The following is an 18,878-nucleotide window of genomic DNA, read 5'->3' as shown; positions in this document are numbered from 1 at the left end:
TTTTATTCTGTCGATGACCTTAGGGTCCGATAAAGTTTGCACAGACAATAAAGAAAGAAAATAGGACATCTTTAACTCTCAATTGGTCGAAACTTGCGACGGATGCACATTCTAACATAAATCATTACATATATTAGAATGATGATTAGATCATTCAAAAAAAATATTAATTAAAAGAAAAAATTAATTATAATTATACTTACTGCATCCTTCGGGGGGTTGAAGAGATCAAGAAATTTTGCATTTTTATGAGTTTGGCCAACAACCATCTCAAGATTCTTGGACAGGAAACTCCTTCCTGATAGTTCACTTGTTGTCTCAAATAAGGAATGGCTTCAAACACCCAAGCCTATAAAATAATGTCAATAAATCAAAACCATTATTGAGCGAAAAAAAATGAATGATATCATTATAGAAGAAAAAAACATTTACCATGAAAGCCCATGGGAAGCCATATAAGTTGACTGTCTTTGGCGCTAACGGAGTCAACAAATATTTGACAGTCATTTTGAAGCTTTCATACCCCCATGGATAGCTGTTAAATACCTCAAAATCCTCGGAGAGCTTTATTAAACTGAGGCTTATGTTGTTGTTAATGTCTCTTGCCGAAAGAATATTAAGTACAAACCAAACCAAGCACAATGATTGTTTGTGCTTCTTTAAAAATCCTTTACCTGTCAACGCTTCTATCAAATTTTTGTTTTTGAAGCTTGGACCAACAATGGACACCAGGTCATCACGATCACACGACTTGCCTTTGCCTTTTTGGGGTGTGTGGGGTGCTTTTTTGGGTTAGAATAGGTATAACTTGAGAAGGAGGATAACATTTTAGTCCAGTAACTATGAAAAACTCCTTCCAACCAAAACAAACAGGCATGCCACAGTAATTTATTCACACCTCATCCATCTTATCTTTGTTTTTATACATAAACCTACGCTTGAGAAGTTCATATACCATTTTTATTTGGAAACGAGCATTGTTGTCCTGTGGCAAATCAAGATATTTCCCAAAGCAGTTGTCCCTGAAATAAGCATCCAATTTTTGTTCTCGAAGTATTTTTCTGAAGGCGTCGAAAGATTTTCCCATGGATAACTTAACCACAAAATCACTCATTAAATCTACGACACCATCACATTGCAGTCTCACAGGGTAACGATCAATGCTGAAGGCTTTGACCAGCTCTTCGGTGGAAGGGCTATTAGCATCTGCATCATCTCTTTTAAAATATTCCTCTTCTCCGTGTTCATCATATTCTGCTCCCGATTGAGATAACCATATAAAGCAAGATCATAGAGTGGTGGATGTAGCCTAGCTGCTTCACTTGTTCCTTTACTTGGACTTAATTTGATTTCTATTCTTTTGGGAACCATATTATCTAAAATTAACAGGAACATAAAATAATATATTATTATTGATTAATGCATCATTAAAAAAAGATAACAGTAAATCAAAAAAGCAAATTAGTAAAATAACAGTTGCAACAGATCACCGATCTGTTGCACCATGTAGTATATATGTTGCATCATATAACCAAACTATTGCAGCGGATGAGTAATCTGTTGCAACAATACAAAACATACCACTCATCTTTTAAGATAGATGAATGGTCTGTTCAACAGATCAAACAACTATTGTGACATCATCTGTTGCAACATATGAGTGATCTGTTGGAACAATTAAATAATTTATAGCAACGGTTGAGTAATCTGTTGCGATAATATAAAATATATCACTCATCTATTGAGAAAGATGAATGGTCTGTACAACAGGTCACACATCTGTTGCAACACATGAGTGATCTATTGAAATAGTTATCAACGGTCAATATTGTTTAGATTTCTTCCAACATAGGGTTGTCTATCGCGGCAGATGAATGATCAGTTGGAAAAATCAAGTCTTGGACTTTTCCTGTAGGAAGAGTTGGTAGGATTTTATCCAATAGGAGGTTCATCTGTTGCATCAGATTATTAATCTGATGGTTCTTCTATTGCACCAAATGGTTAATTAGTTGCATCAAATTTTTTAATCTGAAGCTTAATCTATTGCAACATATGGTAAAGTTGTTGCATCAGATTATTAATCTATAGCATCAGAATTATAATCTGATGGTTCCTCTGGTGCATTAGATGATTGATCTGTTGCATCATATGATGAATCTGTTGCATTAATGGTTAATATATTACACCAGATGGGTAATCTGTCAGAGAAAACAGTAGCATGATTTTGTTAAACAAAAAATAGCAATTTCACTATTTTTATCCAGAACAAGAATAGAACAAATCAAACCAAATTGTCCTTTTGTTTTTATAAACACAAAAAATAAAAATCAAACTTCAAAAAAATACAACAAAATATCATAATTCACTTCCAAAAGAAAAGAAAAGAGAAAAAATACCATAAATTAGGGTTTTATTCAGACCGCATTTCAAATTAGTGGAACAAATATTAAAATTGGTAACCAATACTATAAGAGAAGTTAGATCAAGTTTCTCGTTTTCTTCAAAACTAAAAAGGCCATAAATTTTTACCTGTGAAAGAAGAAAAAGACCGATGAAGAATTCGAAGTTGTTGTGGCCGGAGAGCAAGGCTGTCACGTCGATTGAAGTCGAAAAGGAACTGGAATCCCAACTATTTGTAGTCGGATGTTGAAGTCGCCGAGGATTAAAATAAGAAATTTGCAGAACAGTTGGTTGGGAGAGAGTTGAGAGAAGTTGTCGAGAGAAGGATGAGAGACAGGTTGATTGAATTGAAGAGGGGAACTCGAAGCCCAACTATTTGTCGTCGGGGATTAAAGGGAAAAATTTTTCAAAACTGTTGGTTGGGAGAGAGTTGAGAGAAGCTGTCGAGACAGATGAGAGAGTGATTGATTTGGATTGAAGAGGGTGTGGGTTGGGTTGATTTGTATTTTTGAAAAGATTAGAAAGTTTTGAAAATATTAATCAAGTCCACAATTAACTTGATCAAGTCTCCTAATAATGTTTGACCCTATCTGTTGGTCACTGTCACCAATCCTTCATTTAAGACTTAAAAGACACCTATTCTTCAATTTTCTCAAGTTAGTTCAACATAAGAAAATATCAATTTAGATAGCTAAAGTCTTTAGTTTAAAAACTTTCAATAAAATAAAAAAGAGAAGAGTTTTAGTGCATGCATTTGTCTAAAAAATTTAAAGTAATTAAGTCTACAATATACGTTAAGAAAAATATCATTTGTAGCTTACAAAAACTTTTACTCCCTCCATTTTAATTTGTTTGTTTGATTTGACTTATTACGAAATTTTTAAAAGTAACAAAAAATTTTGAATTTTGTGATCTTAGTAGATATGTAGGAAGGACTAAATTAAGATTGTTGAAAATCGAACCGTATTCGATAATTCAATCTCAAAATTAGGATTATTGATAATGAGTTTTTTGATTATTGGTTGTAAACGAATTAAAATTTTATAGGTAATGGCTTGTCAATGCGGGCGAATTACTTAATTTTCTTATCGGATAAATCGCTAATTCTTTAAAAATTGTTAGATTCACAATTTTACAATACATATATAAAGTACCTCTTGTAATCCTAAAACTAGAACCACATTCAGTATTCCGCTTGCTTCTTAGCTTAGGAAATAACGAGTAACTTCTTGTGGCTTCTTATCATAAAGCGCAGTCGTTCTCCTTAAAAAATAAATCAAATATGAAATTAATTCTTAAATAAAAAAAAATTTCTTGACAATACGAAGGATCACAACAAAAATGAGATAATCCCAATGCATGTGTTCTTCACAAGGTTTAATATAAAACTGAAATTTTTCGAACCATATAAAAATTTTAATTTTTATAGTTGATTCAGTAATTTTTAAAAAAAATTACATATGTTTTAGGTTTGAAGAAAATTCTTATGTGATTTTATGTTATGACTTAATTAAAAAAAGTGTATGAACAAAATTCAACAAGCCTAAAAGATTGATTAATAGATGGGTAGTATATACAAATAACTCAATCAGCGAAGCAATTGAAGACATACTGATAACTGTTTGATTATCATGGTCACTAAGATTTATGCAATACAGCGTCCAATAGCCAAAACCAAGCAATACAGTGTCCAATAGCCAAAACCAACCATACCTTATTAGTTGGCTAGCAAATTAGCACATTCAAAAGTCAATAATCAATAAGTCAAACCATTAAGGATAATTATCTTCCCAATCTACCGATAGGTAATCTAATCAAAATATCTTTTAATTTTATGGTCTTAAACATGTCACGTGAAAGTTGAAATTAAGGAGTTTCCAAGAAAGGAAAAAGACGTTCTCTAAAACAAACCAACAAAACATGACAAAAAATTGAAACAAATACAAAATTTAAATTTTTAAAAATATTGAGAAAATGTTGAACTATCTTTATGCTTATATGTAAGTGAAGATACCAATTTTTGGTAGTCCTCACATAAATTTTTATCCATTCATGTTGCTCCATATGGCTTTTTTTTTTTTGTTTTTTTTTTTTTATATTTTTTCCTTTACAATCATTTCTTTCTTTTGTCTTTTTCTTAATTTATTTGACAATCAATTTTTTCTCTTTTTTTTTTTAGAAATTTTTTCTTTCTTTTAAGTATATTTTTACATGAATATTTATTATTGATGTATCTTGAGTCTTTAATATTGTACACCTTTCAATTTAATTAAAGTTTTCAAATTTTTTAATTTTAAATTAAAAATATGTTCCTTCTATCCCATATTAGTTGTCCACTTTCTTCATCACATGCTTTTACATAATCATAAATACGAAGAGTAGTTTAATAAATAAGTTTAAAAAAATTATAAATTTGCATACACTTCAAAAAGAATTTCAATTATAAGAGGAAAATAGAAAAAATCAATTAATTCTATTTTGTTTTGAAAATTGACAAATAATTTGGGCTATTATTGTTGATAACGTGGACAACTAATATGAGATGAATGGAGATGTAGTTTTTAAATCTTGTGGTCTTAAACTTGTCATGTAGAATGTTACAATTGAAAAAAATTACAAAATATAAAAAAAGAACTTTTTTTTTTAGATATACCAAAAAATAAGTAAGACATTTAAATTGAGATTAACGAATAGTAAATTTTTATGAATTTTCGTAGCTCTTTACTTTCTCTGATCTGTATTATATATTATTTTTAACGTTTGTACTTAAATTATAATGAATATGTTTTATATAATGATGATGGTCTTAATAATTTTTTAAAAATCAAAATTAAAACAACTGAATTTTTACATAACCAAAAACTTATAGTAAATTGGTACTATTTAATAAGGTAATGTAATGAAGATTACTTATTATTTATGGGGAAAAATAATTTTATACGGAGTATATCAAAACTAAAAATACTATAACTATGAATAAAAAAATAATTAAATTACTCTTTATATTTTTATTAAATTTTTTGGCAAATTTAATAATAATAAAAATTTATGAACAATTCATTTTGACGTGTCATTAGGTTTTATTAATTATTTAGTAAAAAGAATATAATACAAATTAATTTTTTTAATTAAAGTATTATTATTTTTATATTTAGAATTTGGGCCCGGGCTTAGCACGGCTACGGATAACTAGTTAACTAATATAATTTAACGAAAACAAACAAACCATAAGAATAACAAAAAGGAAAAAAAACAATTACAAATGTAAATGTCATAGACCCGGACTTAGCACGGGCCCAATCACACACACACTATATATACTAGATAGCCGTGCCAACACTAATGTATTTCCTCCATTTTATTTTAGTTGTCTTTCTTTCTAAAAATATTTATTTCAATTCAGTTGTCGAATTTAATTTGTTCTTCCAATAATACATTTATCATTAAATGACTAAACAAGTTGTATATATTCAAATTTATATTTTCAAAGCATAATTAATAAGGTTAATTTGGTAAAATAGACCACTAATAAATATTTTTCTTAATGAGTGTGTCAAGTCTATAGGGGTCAATACGAAACGGAGGAAGTACAAAAGAGATTCAACTTTGGAAAAGATTATTTCCTACTTATTTTAATTGTTTAGCATAGGAGTAAAAGAAAAAGAAAAGTAGTACAATGAATCGATGTTAACATCATATATACATTCAGTGTGAAATAAAATTGAGCTTGCTAAATTGGTCCAACCAATACAAAAATGATTATATAAATGGATAAAAATCTAGTTAGATTATTGCAACAACAATTGGCGACACGTCTTTCGTTTGGACATTTCTGAAAAAGTATATGATGCACATCTCATTTGAAAGTTTCAAATATATAAGTTGAAGAGACATACGTTGATTTCAAAATATTTATTGCACCATAAAATCACCGACATATTCTTGGTAGTCATTTAATAAGGAACAAAAAGATATTCATAAAAAAATTAGTATCATGTATAATTTAATACAAAGATCTAAATAAAAATATTATTAAAATAATGCATGAGGACAAAACTAATAAATATAAGAAAAAATCAAAATACAAGTGTAACCATTTCATTGCACCATAAAAATGAGGACAAAACTAATAAATATAAGAAAAAAGCAATATGAATGTGTAAGCATTTTATTACACCATAAAATTACCAAAATACTCTTGGATATAAAAAAATAAGTAATTTAATAAGAAACGAAAAAATATTTATAAAAAATTACTACCATATATAATTCAGTTACAAAGATCTAAATAAAAATATTATTAAAATAATACATGAGGACAAGACTAATAAATATAAGAAAAAAATAAAAGGCATGTGTAATATTTTATTGCACCACAAAAATGAGGATCAAACTAATAAATATAAAGAAAAAGCAATATGCATGTATAACCATTTTATTGCACCATAAAATTATCGAAATACCCTTGATAGTCATTTAATAAGGAACAAAAAATATTTATACAAAAATAGTAACATGTATCATTGAATTACAAAGGTCTAACTAAGAATATTACTAAAATAATACATGAGGCCAAAACTAATAAATATAAGAAAAAATCAATATGCATAATACATGAGGCCAAAACTAATAAATATAAGAAAAAATCAATATGCATGTATAATCATTTTATTGCATCATAAAAATGAGGACAAAACTAATAATTATAAGGAAAAAGTAATATGCATGTGTAACCATTTTATTGCACCATAAAATTATCGAAATACCCTTGGTAGTCATTTAATAAGGAACAAAAAGATATTTATAAAAAAAAAACATCATGTATAATTTCAATTACAAAGGTCTAAATAAAAATATTATTAAAATAATAATGAGGACAAAACAAATAAATATAAGGAAAAAGTAATATGAATGTGTAACCATTTTATTGCATGATAAAAATGAGGACAAAACTAATATATATAAGAAAAGAAATATGCACGTGTAACCATTTTATTTACTACTATATATAAGTAAAGATTGTGGTGACGAAAATTATCGAACTACCTTTGGCAATCACCCCAACCTTCACTTATATATAGTAGTAAAGTAAAGTAATAATAATAATAATAATAATAATAGCAATGATAATAAAAAATATATAGTAGCAAAGTAAAATAATAATAGTAATAATAACAATAGTAGTAGTAATAGTAATAATAATAATATAATAATAATAATAATAATAATTACTTTTATATATAAATGAAGAATGGGTGTAATACACAAAAAGACAAAACAGTAGTATACCCGTTCTTCATTTATATATATATATATATATATATATATATATACTCTTACTCTTATATATAAACTAGATGGACTAGGCCCGTGCTGAGCACGAGCCCAATATTTTATTTTATTCTTATTTTGGCTGTCAATGGAAGCTAGTATCCTTGAATAACCTTTGATCCAAGTGGCTATATCCAGCATTGATAAATACAATATGCACAGTGGATCACATTATGATAGGTAATAGTTGTTGCTTCCATCCCCATCTCACTTGTAGCTGTTGAAATTCCATAAAGAAGCTATTGAAATAACCTAGAAATAACATAACTCAGAAACAGATTTAAGGCAGGAGCAAGTAGTATAGCTAACAAGTTAAATCTGTTCCTAACTTTAAAAAATGAGCAAGGCTCATACATCTTTTACTGATTTTCCTCTGCTCTTTTAAGACTTGGGACGAAAAAAATTAGTTTGAGAAGTTTCAATGTATACATGGGTCAAGTACTAACAAAAAGTATGCTCACTCTTTTAGCCATATGTAAATGGACATTAGGATTCAAACAACAGAGCAAAAAATCATCACATAAGAAAAATGACATCATCAATCATAGAAAACACTATACATAGCATTTGAAATAGTAACCTTCAATAATTTGAAATAGGTCACTGAGGCAGTGAAAACCATAAATAAGCAGTATGCAATCTTATTAAATCAAAGAGACGATGACAATAATAACATAAAAAGTGTAATCTCATAAGTGGAGTTTGAAAAGGGTATTGTCGACCTTACCCCTTACCATGATCATCAAATCTTGATATACTTTTCACTAACATCACTATCAGATGTTGGTTGAACAAAAATCTCTCACAAATTCCCCATAATTCCTACATTATCATTCTACAAATAGATGATAAGTTTCTTAAAGTGTATTGTCGTCACAGACAACAATATCAGATGTAAATTGAGCAGAGCATGGCACGAAAGGAAGGCGGCACAAAAAATTTTACGTTGCTTTCACAAAATTTATCATCCAAAAATTTTCATAACGACGTATAATTCCAGATTCGACTTTATTTATAGCGAGTAGGTGAACACTTAGACTGAGCTTTCTTAAAATATTTAAAGAAGAGTTGGACTAAACGAATAAAAAGAAAAAATATTGCTATGCCTGCCAAAACCGAGCAAATAGATTATGTTGGTGCTGCTGACTTGCCTTCTTCAATATGAGAAAGTCTGAAATTGCACATTGCAGCATGTCCTTTATCCATACATAGCTGTTTCAGGTCTTGAATTTTGCTTTTAAGACCCTCTGTCTCCTTTTCTAATGCTTCAACTTGTTGCATAGATTTTTGAAATACACGTGTTGAACTAAAAACAGGTCTTGAATTCTGCTTTTAAGACCCTCTGTCTCCTTTTCTAATGCTTCAACTTGTTGCATAGATTTTTGAAAAACACGTGTTGAACTAAGATATAACTTGAATCTCGAATTTTGCTTTTAAGGCCCTCTATTTCCTTTACCAATGATTCGTCTTGTTGCATACATTTCTGGAATACACACGTTGAACTCAGATATAAGTTGAATACATATTAAGGATGAAAAGTTTGCTGGTTCTTATACGACATAAACAACTTCATAAATTTCCTCTTAGGTGTTGAACTCTTTCAGGTGAAGACGAAAGAGTCAAACTTGAAGATTAGATAATAAATAAAGCATACTTGAATAGTTTGTTTGAAAGGAAATAAAAAGAATATGAACAGACTGCCTCCTTTTCTTGCATACGAAGCTCCTTGATATCCCTTGCAAGCCCAAGTACAATAAGGGCAGATGCTAACTGTTTAACACATTGCAAAAATTGCATAAACATTAATTAGAAGATGCACAGGCAGGTCATTGTTCAAGGGTTAAAGTGGATTACAACTCCACCGATCATTGTATTCAAGAAAAGAAATCACGCCAGAATAAATTCAAATCAATATAAAATTACCCTATTTGAATATCGATCCATGATGAACAAAGAATAAGAATATAACGAACCCCACTTACGTTTACAACAACAACAAAGTGTTTGGATTTATGTGTTTTGGCACTTTTTTTGTTTTGGTGATGTTTAGGAAAACTAAAAATAAAAAGTGAAAAATAAGCCATCGAAAGGTATCCCTACCTTATAATTTTAACTTTTAGCTTATTAGATACATTTTAAAAGTCAATTCAAATAGGGTGAGGGATGTACACAATTATCCTACTTCAAAGGCTATTTAGATACTGTTCCGGATAGACCGTTGTCTCAATCCATCACCAAAAGAAAAAAAGTACAAAACTTACAACCATGAATAAGAAAAAGAAAACATTAAATATTGCACAGTAATGAAGATGAAGAAGGGATTATTTGGATTACCGGGCCAAGGACTCCGTTCACAGTTCTCAAAACAATAAACGCCGTCTCCGAAAATGGGAGGCCCATAATTTTGGGTTATGTTTTTAAGGCTGAAATTGCTTGATCTATATGATCGCCCCCATAGTTTCTAATGATCGATCTTGATCCCATTACCGTGCGAGACTGTAAAGGTAGCCAGAATTCTAAATTAAGAAAGATATTTCTTATGTTGCTCGACACCAAGTGGGAAAGCAAGCAGTGTGTGCTGACGCGTTTGTCCACCCTTCGAGATACCAGCTTCAAAACCACCGATGGTGTAGTCAATAATGAGGACAACACAGTCAGCCTAGGAGGTACCAGTAAAGTAATCAGGTGCTGGATAAAATGCCTTTGTCCAGGAGCATCAATCACAGTTAGTAGTACTTTGTCGTCGCAAACTTCCACCAGGCAATAACAATGGTAATTACAATCTGAAGCAAAACATAGCAAATCAGCTTAAAAACAACTAATTTTCTCAAATCACTTGGAGAACACAAATCTATAAGCAGCTTTTTACATCTTCAACATATAATCTGAAAGAAACATATAGCGAATCAGCTGAATTCCTTCTCATTTTTCAAATGGAAACTAAATTATCAACTCCTTCTCCTCACAATTCGTATCATAGAATGTGTCAACGAAGTTCCTTTTCAATTTTCACATGAAAATCAAATTATCTAAACTACCGCTACATTTCAGGAGATCAATCTTAAATAAGTTACAATAAGCTTTGCCAATACTATACGATAAAATATAATTCTGCAGGAACTTACCAGTTCACATTGCCTTGAAGTTTGTTAATATCATCATTATGACCCAAGACATGCATAGAGAATCTAGAGTGCACCTACATCAGCTATAAGACAGTGAGTACTACGTCAAACAACATCATTTGCATATTAAATAAGTGAAACTTAGATTAACTTACTCGGCAATGACTACGTATTGTTCACTGTTATCAGCTGCTTGAACCCATAATGTTCCCGGAACATCGGCACTATTGGCATTGTGACCATGTAGCCGAACATTAGCAGTCATCTCATAAGTAAGCTTTCGCTTTACACTCCGTCTGGATGATGGTTTGACATGGTTTCATAATGTATGGTACAGTATGGTATGGTATTGTACTGTATGGTATAGTACAATACAATGTTTGGATCGACTGTATCGTTCACTGTTGTTTAATAACAGTTTTATTGTTTGGTTTGATGGTATGGTACTGGATCGTAACTGGTAAATTTACTAAAACACCCCTTATTATTATAAATTTTAAATTTATCAAAAATTATTAATAAATAAAATAATTTTCTTTCTCTCATTGCTTACAGGGAATGTTTCACTCAGATTGCATCAAGAAAATGTAGATACAGGTTTACTTACAGCACACCACTATTGATTGTTTGCAATTCATATACAAAGTAATTCCATCCATCAAATTGAACTCTGGCCAGAATAACATATTCACAAACCAGGAATTCACCAAAGTCCACCGCAACGAGATAACAGCACGATTCAAAAGGTAAATAGAAAAACGTAAAATAAAAATATATTAGGTTTAAAAGTGATATAGGGTGAAGGGTAAAATGGGATTAAAGAATATTATATAAGGGTATAATTGAAAAAAAAAAAAAAAAACCATGGGATACCACCAAATTGGTGGTTCTGAAAATTGAGAGATTTCATGGTTTGGTAACCATGAAAACATACCATACCATACCATGCCTTTTAAAAACAATCAATACAAACATGGTTTCCTGGGTAACCATACCATACCATACCATGGAAAACCACCATCCAAACAGGGGCTTACTCTCCCAGTTATATCTTATCGAATCCCATTCCAGGGTTTGGATTGATATTTCCATCTGTCATATGGTCATGGCATACAACCTTATTTACACAACCATATTCCATACATACCAACTCACACAACCATACTCCATACATACCAATTTACACTACCAAAATTAGAAGCGGAAACCTAGATATTTTATTTTCAAACAACAATATCCAATTAAGGCAGAATTGCAGATATGTGTGTTGAAATTTTCAAAACAACGAAAAATAAACACAACTACAGCTAGAAGATTTGTAGCAACCAAATTGTGAAATCAAGAAGTCACAAATTCTACAAATAAAAGGAGGAGAAAACTCGTACACAGTAAAACCAAATTAAAACTTCAAACTCGCCGAGTCCCAGCAATTTCAATTTTAAGTGAGGATTGTAAAAAGGAGATGTCGATAGATACAAAGTGGGTGTAACTTTGGCTGCATTCATCAATATATATAGCAAGCAGTTGATAGTCAACACAACAACAACAACAACATACCCAGTGAATTCCCACCAAGCGGACTGTGGGGAGGGTAAAATATATACAGTCCATATCACTACTTCCGAAGAACTAGAGAGGTTGTTTTTGATAAACCCCGGCTCAAGAATCGAACCGATAGCCCAATAAAAAAAATTACAAAAATGTTAATAAACCATTAACCTAGTACCAATAAATCAATGACATTTTATAGTTTCGGTATATCGGTTGAATAGGTTTTTGCACAGCCCTAGCTCTCAGGCTATTTTAGGAGTACCCTAAAAAAAATTAATTACCAGGATAACAAAATCAGACATATATAAACCGGACTCCACAATTTTCACAAAAAATTCATACAACTTGAGATATATTCCCAAAAACAGAAATTTATAGGATGGAAAACAAACCAGCCAAGCAGCATTTTTCAAGGCACTTTCTGCCACAACCAACGACGTTACTTTCAAGAAGAATATCCTTTTGGTAGTTTGAAACTAATGTCGGCTCCCTCTTTATAGTCAACATTCCTCCTGTTTTTTAATGAGTAATCAAAAAATAATATTTATAACAATTGTTACAACAAAAGTCTAAGAGAGAGGAAGAAAAAGTGGACCGCCGCTGGCGAGGAAGAGGAGATCGGAAGGCAACCGCCTTCAGCAGGAGAGGCACCCCTACCGCCGTGAGGGGAATGGGTTCGATGCTTATCGTCCACCAGAAGTGTTGGATTGTCAATCAACACTTTGCCTTATTGATGATGAATTGCAAAGGAAAAAACGAAAGAGCCAAGAATAGTGGTGATTGAATTTCTTGATTCAACGATGGCAATAATCCTTCATAGATGATTTTGAGGAAGATGTTTTTCTGGAATTCTGGAAGAATTTAATGGGCGTGGGAGACGCGAGTGGGTGGGGTGGGTGGAGGGGATGGTGCTTCCCTGGTGTGTTCTTTGCCTCTCTTGCAGAGGTATGTAAAAGCTTTCCACGTGCCTCACCTCAATTAAAAAAGGCCTAAAAAGAAAATAAATTAAAAATATTCCTTGTATATTGTGTGAAGCATGAAGTACAATAATTTTATCATGTGATGGTAAACCCTTGTTGCCTTATATACAAGGGTAATGAAATTTTGGTAATATTATTTTCTCTTTTAGTGCCTACTTGTTATTATTATTATTAATATTATTATTCAGTTTTTTAGTATTCATATTTTTACTATTACTATTATTATTATTATTATTACTTTTTTTTTACTATTATTATTACTACAATTATTTTTTTTCTAATATATATAAATGAAGATTAGGTGACTAAAATTATCGAAATACCCTTGATAGTCACCTAACCTTCACTTCCATATAGGTAGTAAATAAAATGGTTGCACATGCATATGATTTTTTTTTATATTTATTAGTTTTGTCCTCATTTTTATGGTACAATAAAATAGTTACATATGCATATTATTTTTTCTTATATTTATTAGTTTTATCCTAATGTATTATTTTAATAATATTTTTATTTAGACCTTTGTGATTGAATTATACATGGTAGTATTTTTTTATAAATATCTTTTTGTTCCTTAATAAATGACTACTAAGAGTTTTTCGATATATATAAGTGAAGGTTAGGATGACTACCAATGATATTTCGATAATTTTAGTCACTCCAACCTTCACTTATATATAGTAGTAAATAAAATGGTTATATATGCATATGAATTTTTTTTATATTTATTAATTTTATTCTCATTTTTATGGTGCAATAAAATGGTTGCACGTGCATATTGTTGTTTTCTTATATTTATTAGTTTTATCTTCATGTATTATTTTAATAATATTTTTATTTAGATCTTTGTAATTGAATTATACATGGTAGTATTTTTTTTATAAATATCTTTTTTGTTCATTATTAAATGACTATCAAGGATATTTTGACAATATTATAATGCAATAAAATGGTTACACATGCATATGATTTTTTCCTTATATTTACTAGTTTTGTCTTCATTTTTATAGTGCAATAATATGGTTACACATGCATATTACTTTTTTCTTATATTTATTAGTTTTGTTCTTATTTATTATTTTAATAATTTTTTTATTTAGACCTTTGTAATTGAATTATAAGTGGTGGTAATTTTTTTATAAATATCTTTTTGTTCCTTATTAAATGACTATCAAGGGTATTTCGATAATTTTAAGGTGCAATAAAATGGTTACAAATGCATATTGCTTTTTCCTTATATTTGTTAGTTTTGTCATCATTTTTATAGTGCAATAAAATGGTTACACATGCATATTATTTTTTTCTTATATTTATTAGTTTTGTCCTCATGTATTATTTTAATAATATTTTTATTAGACCTTTGTAATTGAATTAGACATGGTAGTAATTTTTTTATATATATCTTTTTATTCCTTATTAAATAACTATCAATGCTATTTCGATAATTTTATGATGCAATCAATATTTGAATCGATGTATGTCTCCACAACTTATATATTTGAAACTTTTAAACGAGATGTGCATTATGTATTTTTTCAGGAATGTCCAAACGAAAAATGTGTCGCCAACTGTAGTTGCAACAATCTAGCTAGATTTTTATCCACTTATATAATCACTTTTGTATTGGTTGGACCAGTCCAGCAAGTTTAATTTTGTTCTACACTGAATGTATATATTATGTTAACATCGGTTCATTGTACTGCATTTCTTTTCTTTTACTCTTATACTAAACAATTACAACAAGTAAGAAATAATCTTCCCCAAAGTTAGATTTCTTTTGCACATTAGTGTTGCCAAAATGCCCGTGCCTTGCACAGACACAGGCATCTTGTGTGTGTGTGTATATAGAGAGAGAGAGGAGAGAGAGAAAATGAGAAAGAGAGAGAGGACTTAAATCATAGATGGGACCCTAAACTTGTCTTGAAATTTCACTTGGACCTCTCAACCAAGGCTGATACCTATTGAAGACCTATACTATATAAAAATTATTCCTATTAGGCACTTTCGAATATTTAGCAAGACTTGTAAAGTGTGTGTAACATACTTATAATGACATGACAAAAACGACTAATTAAAAAATATCATGTGGTATTGAGGGCCCAAACAATTATTCAAAAATAATTATAAAATTAAAAAAAAAAATCAAAACAAAAAGTTGGTCCTCCCTTCCCCTCCCCCACCCCCCTTCATCTTCTTCTCTATTTTATGACCATCATCTCAATTTTTTTCAAAATAAATTTTAATTACAATCTTCTACTCTTTTTTTTTTCATATCTGATTATCAAATTACCAGAGGGGTTGTCTTTGTTATTTCATCAATTTTTTTATTATGTTATAATTAATATCCGCCATCTTCAATAGTTTGATTTTTTTTTGTTAGGAGTATGATTCGTTGGATTTATATAATAATATTCTACTCAGTCTTTGATAAACAACTTTGAAACAAGTTTAAAACTTTCGTTTAAACAACACCCCAGGTTGATTTCTATAACAATATTCAATCTTCAATTGCAAGAGGTGTTGTCTTTGTTATTCAATCAAAAGTGAGTATGATTTTTTTTTTTTGTTATGAAACTTGTTTCACTTTACACCTACAATTTTTTATTAACTTGTTGGATTTACATTTTAATTAGAGTGGTGATGTTTGTTGAAAGTGGCCAAAAATAGAGATGAAAGAATGACGAGGAAGAATTAAGAACAAAACCGAACTAAGAACAAAAAATTCAAAATCGAATTCAAACATAAATTCAAAACTAAAAACAAAAAAGGAGAAAAGTAGAAAAAATGGGAGTAGAATTAAGTTAAAAAAATAAGAAAGAAGACGTAATGGGAGAAGAAGATGAAGACGGAGGGAGGGGGAGGTACTGGATGGGTGTGGGGCAGAGGCTTTTTTTGGGTTGAGTTTTTTTTTTTTTTTTAAATATTGTTTTACTTACAAGTTTTTGGGGCCCTCAATGCCTTTGTCGTCCTTTATTCGTGATTTCGCAAAAAATACCTCTCACATGCCCATTTTGAGTTATTATCACGCGATATGCCATGTGGGCAAAGAAGGCTTGGGTGGATCAAATTTTCGGGAGGGTTAGAGGTCTGATAGGTACAAGCATGACTTGAGGGGTTTAAGTGAAATTTTGAGACAAGTTTAGGGTCTTATCGATGACTTAAACCTAGATAGATAAATAGATAGATAGATAGAGATATGACACTACATCAATGATGCAAATTTATATATGTGACATTATTTTTAATATGTGGCATATTCTTTCCACGTTAAGCGATTAACTAAATGTGTTTTTTTATAGAATGATTTTAAGCCTGTTGTGCCTGATAGGAAAGAAATTGTATATAGTATTGTGTTTAATTGGAACAAGACTAAATTTAGGGCGTCTATATGGATTTTTTGGACAAATTTAAGGGATCATATAAATATTAGGGTAAAGGACAGAAACGACAATTCAAATTAAACTATTTTCACGAAAATAACAATGGAATTTAAATTTCACTTTCAGCCATTTCAATTTGTTGGCTTGTTCTATACCTTTTCTGCACACCTTCTATACAATTTTTATACATATCTTATACATATAAATATTCTATACGAAATTATACTACTTCGATATGCAATTTATGTAATAATTCTTCATTTTTTTTTACACATTTTATACAATAATTATGTAATTTTCATACACTTTTTATATATATTTTATACATATACATATTTGATAGAACTATACAATTTTTATACATATATCTTATATAGATACATATTCTATATAACAATTATACCATTTTTATATAATTATATTTAATTATTATTTTTAAAAAAACAAAAAAAAGTAGAATATTTTTTCAGTTAAAAAATTTATAGCAAAAAAAAAGCTGAAATATTTTTAAAAGGATCGAATGATCCAAGTTGAAAACTGTATCAGTATTATATATGAATTATATCAGTATTGTATATGGGCTGTATCTGAACTACATAAACCAAAATAATCCAAATTAGAAAATAGCTATAAAGTGAAAATAGTATACCCGACTGACATTTTTTTTGAAAAAATGTCAAACTTGGGCTATTTATTTTAAAAAGTGTTACACCGTGTCTTTTTCCCTAATTATTACAATATATTTAAGATTGTATATTTTAAGTACGTTATACTTTATTTCTTAAATTTCATCTTTTTTATTTAAAATTATTTATATTTAGTGGCGTAAAAAATAGGAAAAGAAAATGATTAAATTTCCCTTAAATTTTTTGTCTGTATGGCTAAATATTTTTTTCTGAAAAAACACCACGTCACACGTCCATAATCTGAAACTCAAAACGACGACGTTACTATTTATGGAGCGCGTGCAAACACATATAAAACTCTACCTACCAGCCGCATGTGAACACACGGGCGAATCAGGATTAAGTACTTCATTCCTTTTTCTCACGCGGCTTAAAAAAAATTCCCGTGGCGCAAGCATAGGAGGATAGAATATGAAGAACTTCCAATCAAGTCAACTCTTCGAAGTTTCTTCTTCAACTTCATTTAACTAAAAAACAAATCCAACAAAATATCACTTGAAAAAAATACACAAAAATAAATAATTTTCTCCGGTCATTTATCGCCGGCGAGCATTTTCTCCCGTCCGGCGAGATCGAGTAAAAGTTTCTAGAATGGGGGGAGGATGGAGAGGATCTGGATCGGCAGCAAGTACAAGTAGAGCTCCGATGCTTAATCGTATTTCATCATGTCGAAGTATTCGTCTTGGTCAAGTACAACCCCAAGCACCTGGTCATCGTACTGTCTTTCTTAATGATCGTGATGCTAATGCCCTTGCCAAATTCAAGGTACTAATCCCTACTGACTAGTACTGAAGCTGTGTTCTTGTTGACGCGGAGCTAGGATTTAAAGTTTATGAGTTATGAACTATTACCAAACTCATAGCTTCTCATAGTTACTGAATTCACAGTTAAATATTTATACTCTCCGTTTCATTTTTTTCAACTCATGTTGACTTGTCACTTTCCTTTAAGAAAATATTTATTACGCATTTATTTTACTAAACTACCTTTATTAATTATACGGAGTAGTACTGAATGGGTAGTGTTAATGTTTATGTGTTTAAAAATGTTGTCTTTATGACTTCAAATGGAGCATAATGGATAGTGATGATTGATGAACTAACTTGAGATTGCAGTCTAGTAGCTTTTGTTGTTGTATGTGCATATAATCTAAGGGGGAAAAGTGGTTGTCTGTTTAAGATACTGCACATTCATCTGATTGTTGTGTGTATTATTTCCACTGTGCAATATTCTATGTTATTTTAGTTTATTATCTCTTTTCTAGAAGAGCTGAGAGGTCGATAGTGTGTTCGTGTGCGTATCTGTTGTTCGCCTACTGTTTTCATACTGTTGCTTTGTTTGTTTGTTTGTCTGTCTGCTGGTCGGTGTGGGGCCTTTGTTACGTGTATTAAGTAGTGTCCGCGGGGGTTGATGATGGAGTATGGT

At 30.2% G+C, this 18,878-nt stretch overlaps 1 protein-coding gene and 1 long non-coding RNA gene across 6 annotated transcripts in view; one reads left to right on the top strand and one right to left on the bottom strand.

The window, feature by feature from the left end:
• Positions 1-8,770: 8,770 nt before the first annotated feature.
• On the bottom strand, positions 8,771-13,535 carry LOC107867408. Of its 5 annotated transcripts, none has more exons than XR_007052217.1 (5): positions 12,800-13,535; positions 11,012-11,948; positions 10,857-10,930; positions 10,066-10,514; positions 8,771-9,214 (listed from the first exon to the last, which is right to left on the bottom strand). It is a non-coding gene; the product is annotated as an uncharacterized LOC107867408 (long non-coding RNA). The 5 variants fall into 5 exon arrangements; XR_001673178.2 differs by lacking the exon at positions 8,771-9,214 and adding an exon at positions 9,235-9,501 and having other exon boundaries at positions 10,857-10,939; XR_007052216.1 differs by lacking the exon at positions 8,771-9,214 and adding an exon at positions 9,235-9,501.
• A 4,247-nt stretch (positions 13,536-17,782) lies between these two features.
• LOC107867407 (phospholipid-transporting ATPase 3) overlaps positions 17,783-18,878 on the top strand; it is a 70,426-nt gene continuing 69,330 nt past the window's right edge. The window contains exon 1 of the mRNA XM_016713635.2: positions 17,783-18,218. Coding sequence (XP_016569121.1) covers positions 18,045-18,218 — 174 coding nt within the window. The 5' untranslated portion in view covers positions 17,783-18,044. The remainder of the gene's footprint in view (positions 18,219-18,878) is intronic.

This window comes from Capsicum annuum, chromosome 1 (genome assembly GCF_002878395.1).
Source record: "Capsicum annuum cultivar UCD-10X-F1 chromosome 1, UCD10Xv1.1, whole genome shotgun sequence".
Classification (NCBI taxonomy): Eukaryota; Viridiplantae; Streptophyta; class Magnoliopsida; order Solanales; family Solanaceae; genus Capsicum; species Capsicum annuum.
This window is presented reverse-complemented; position numbering and strand designations above follow the sequence as displayed.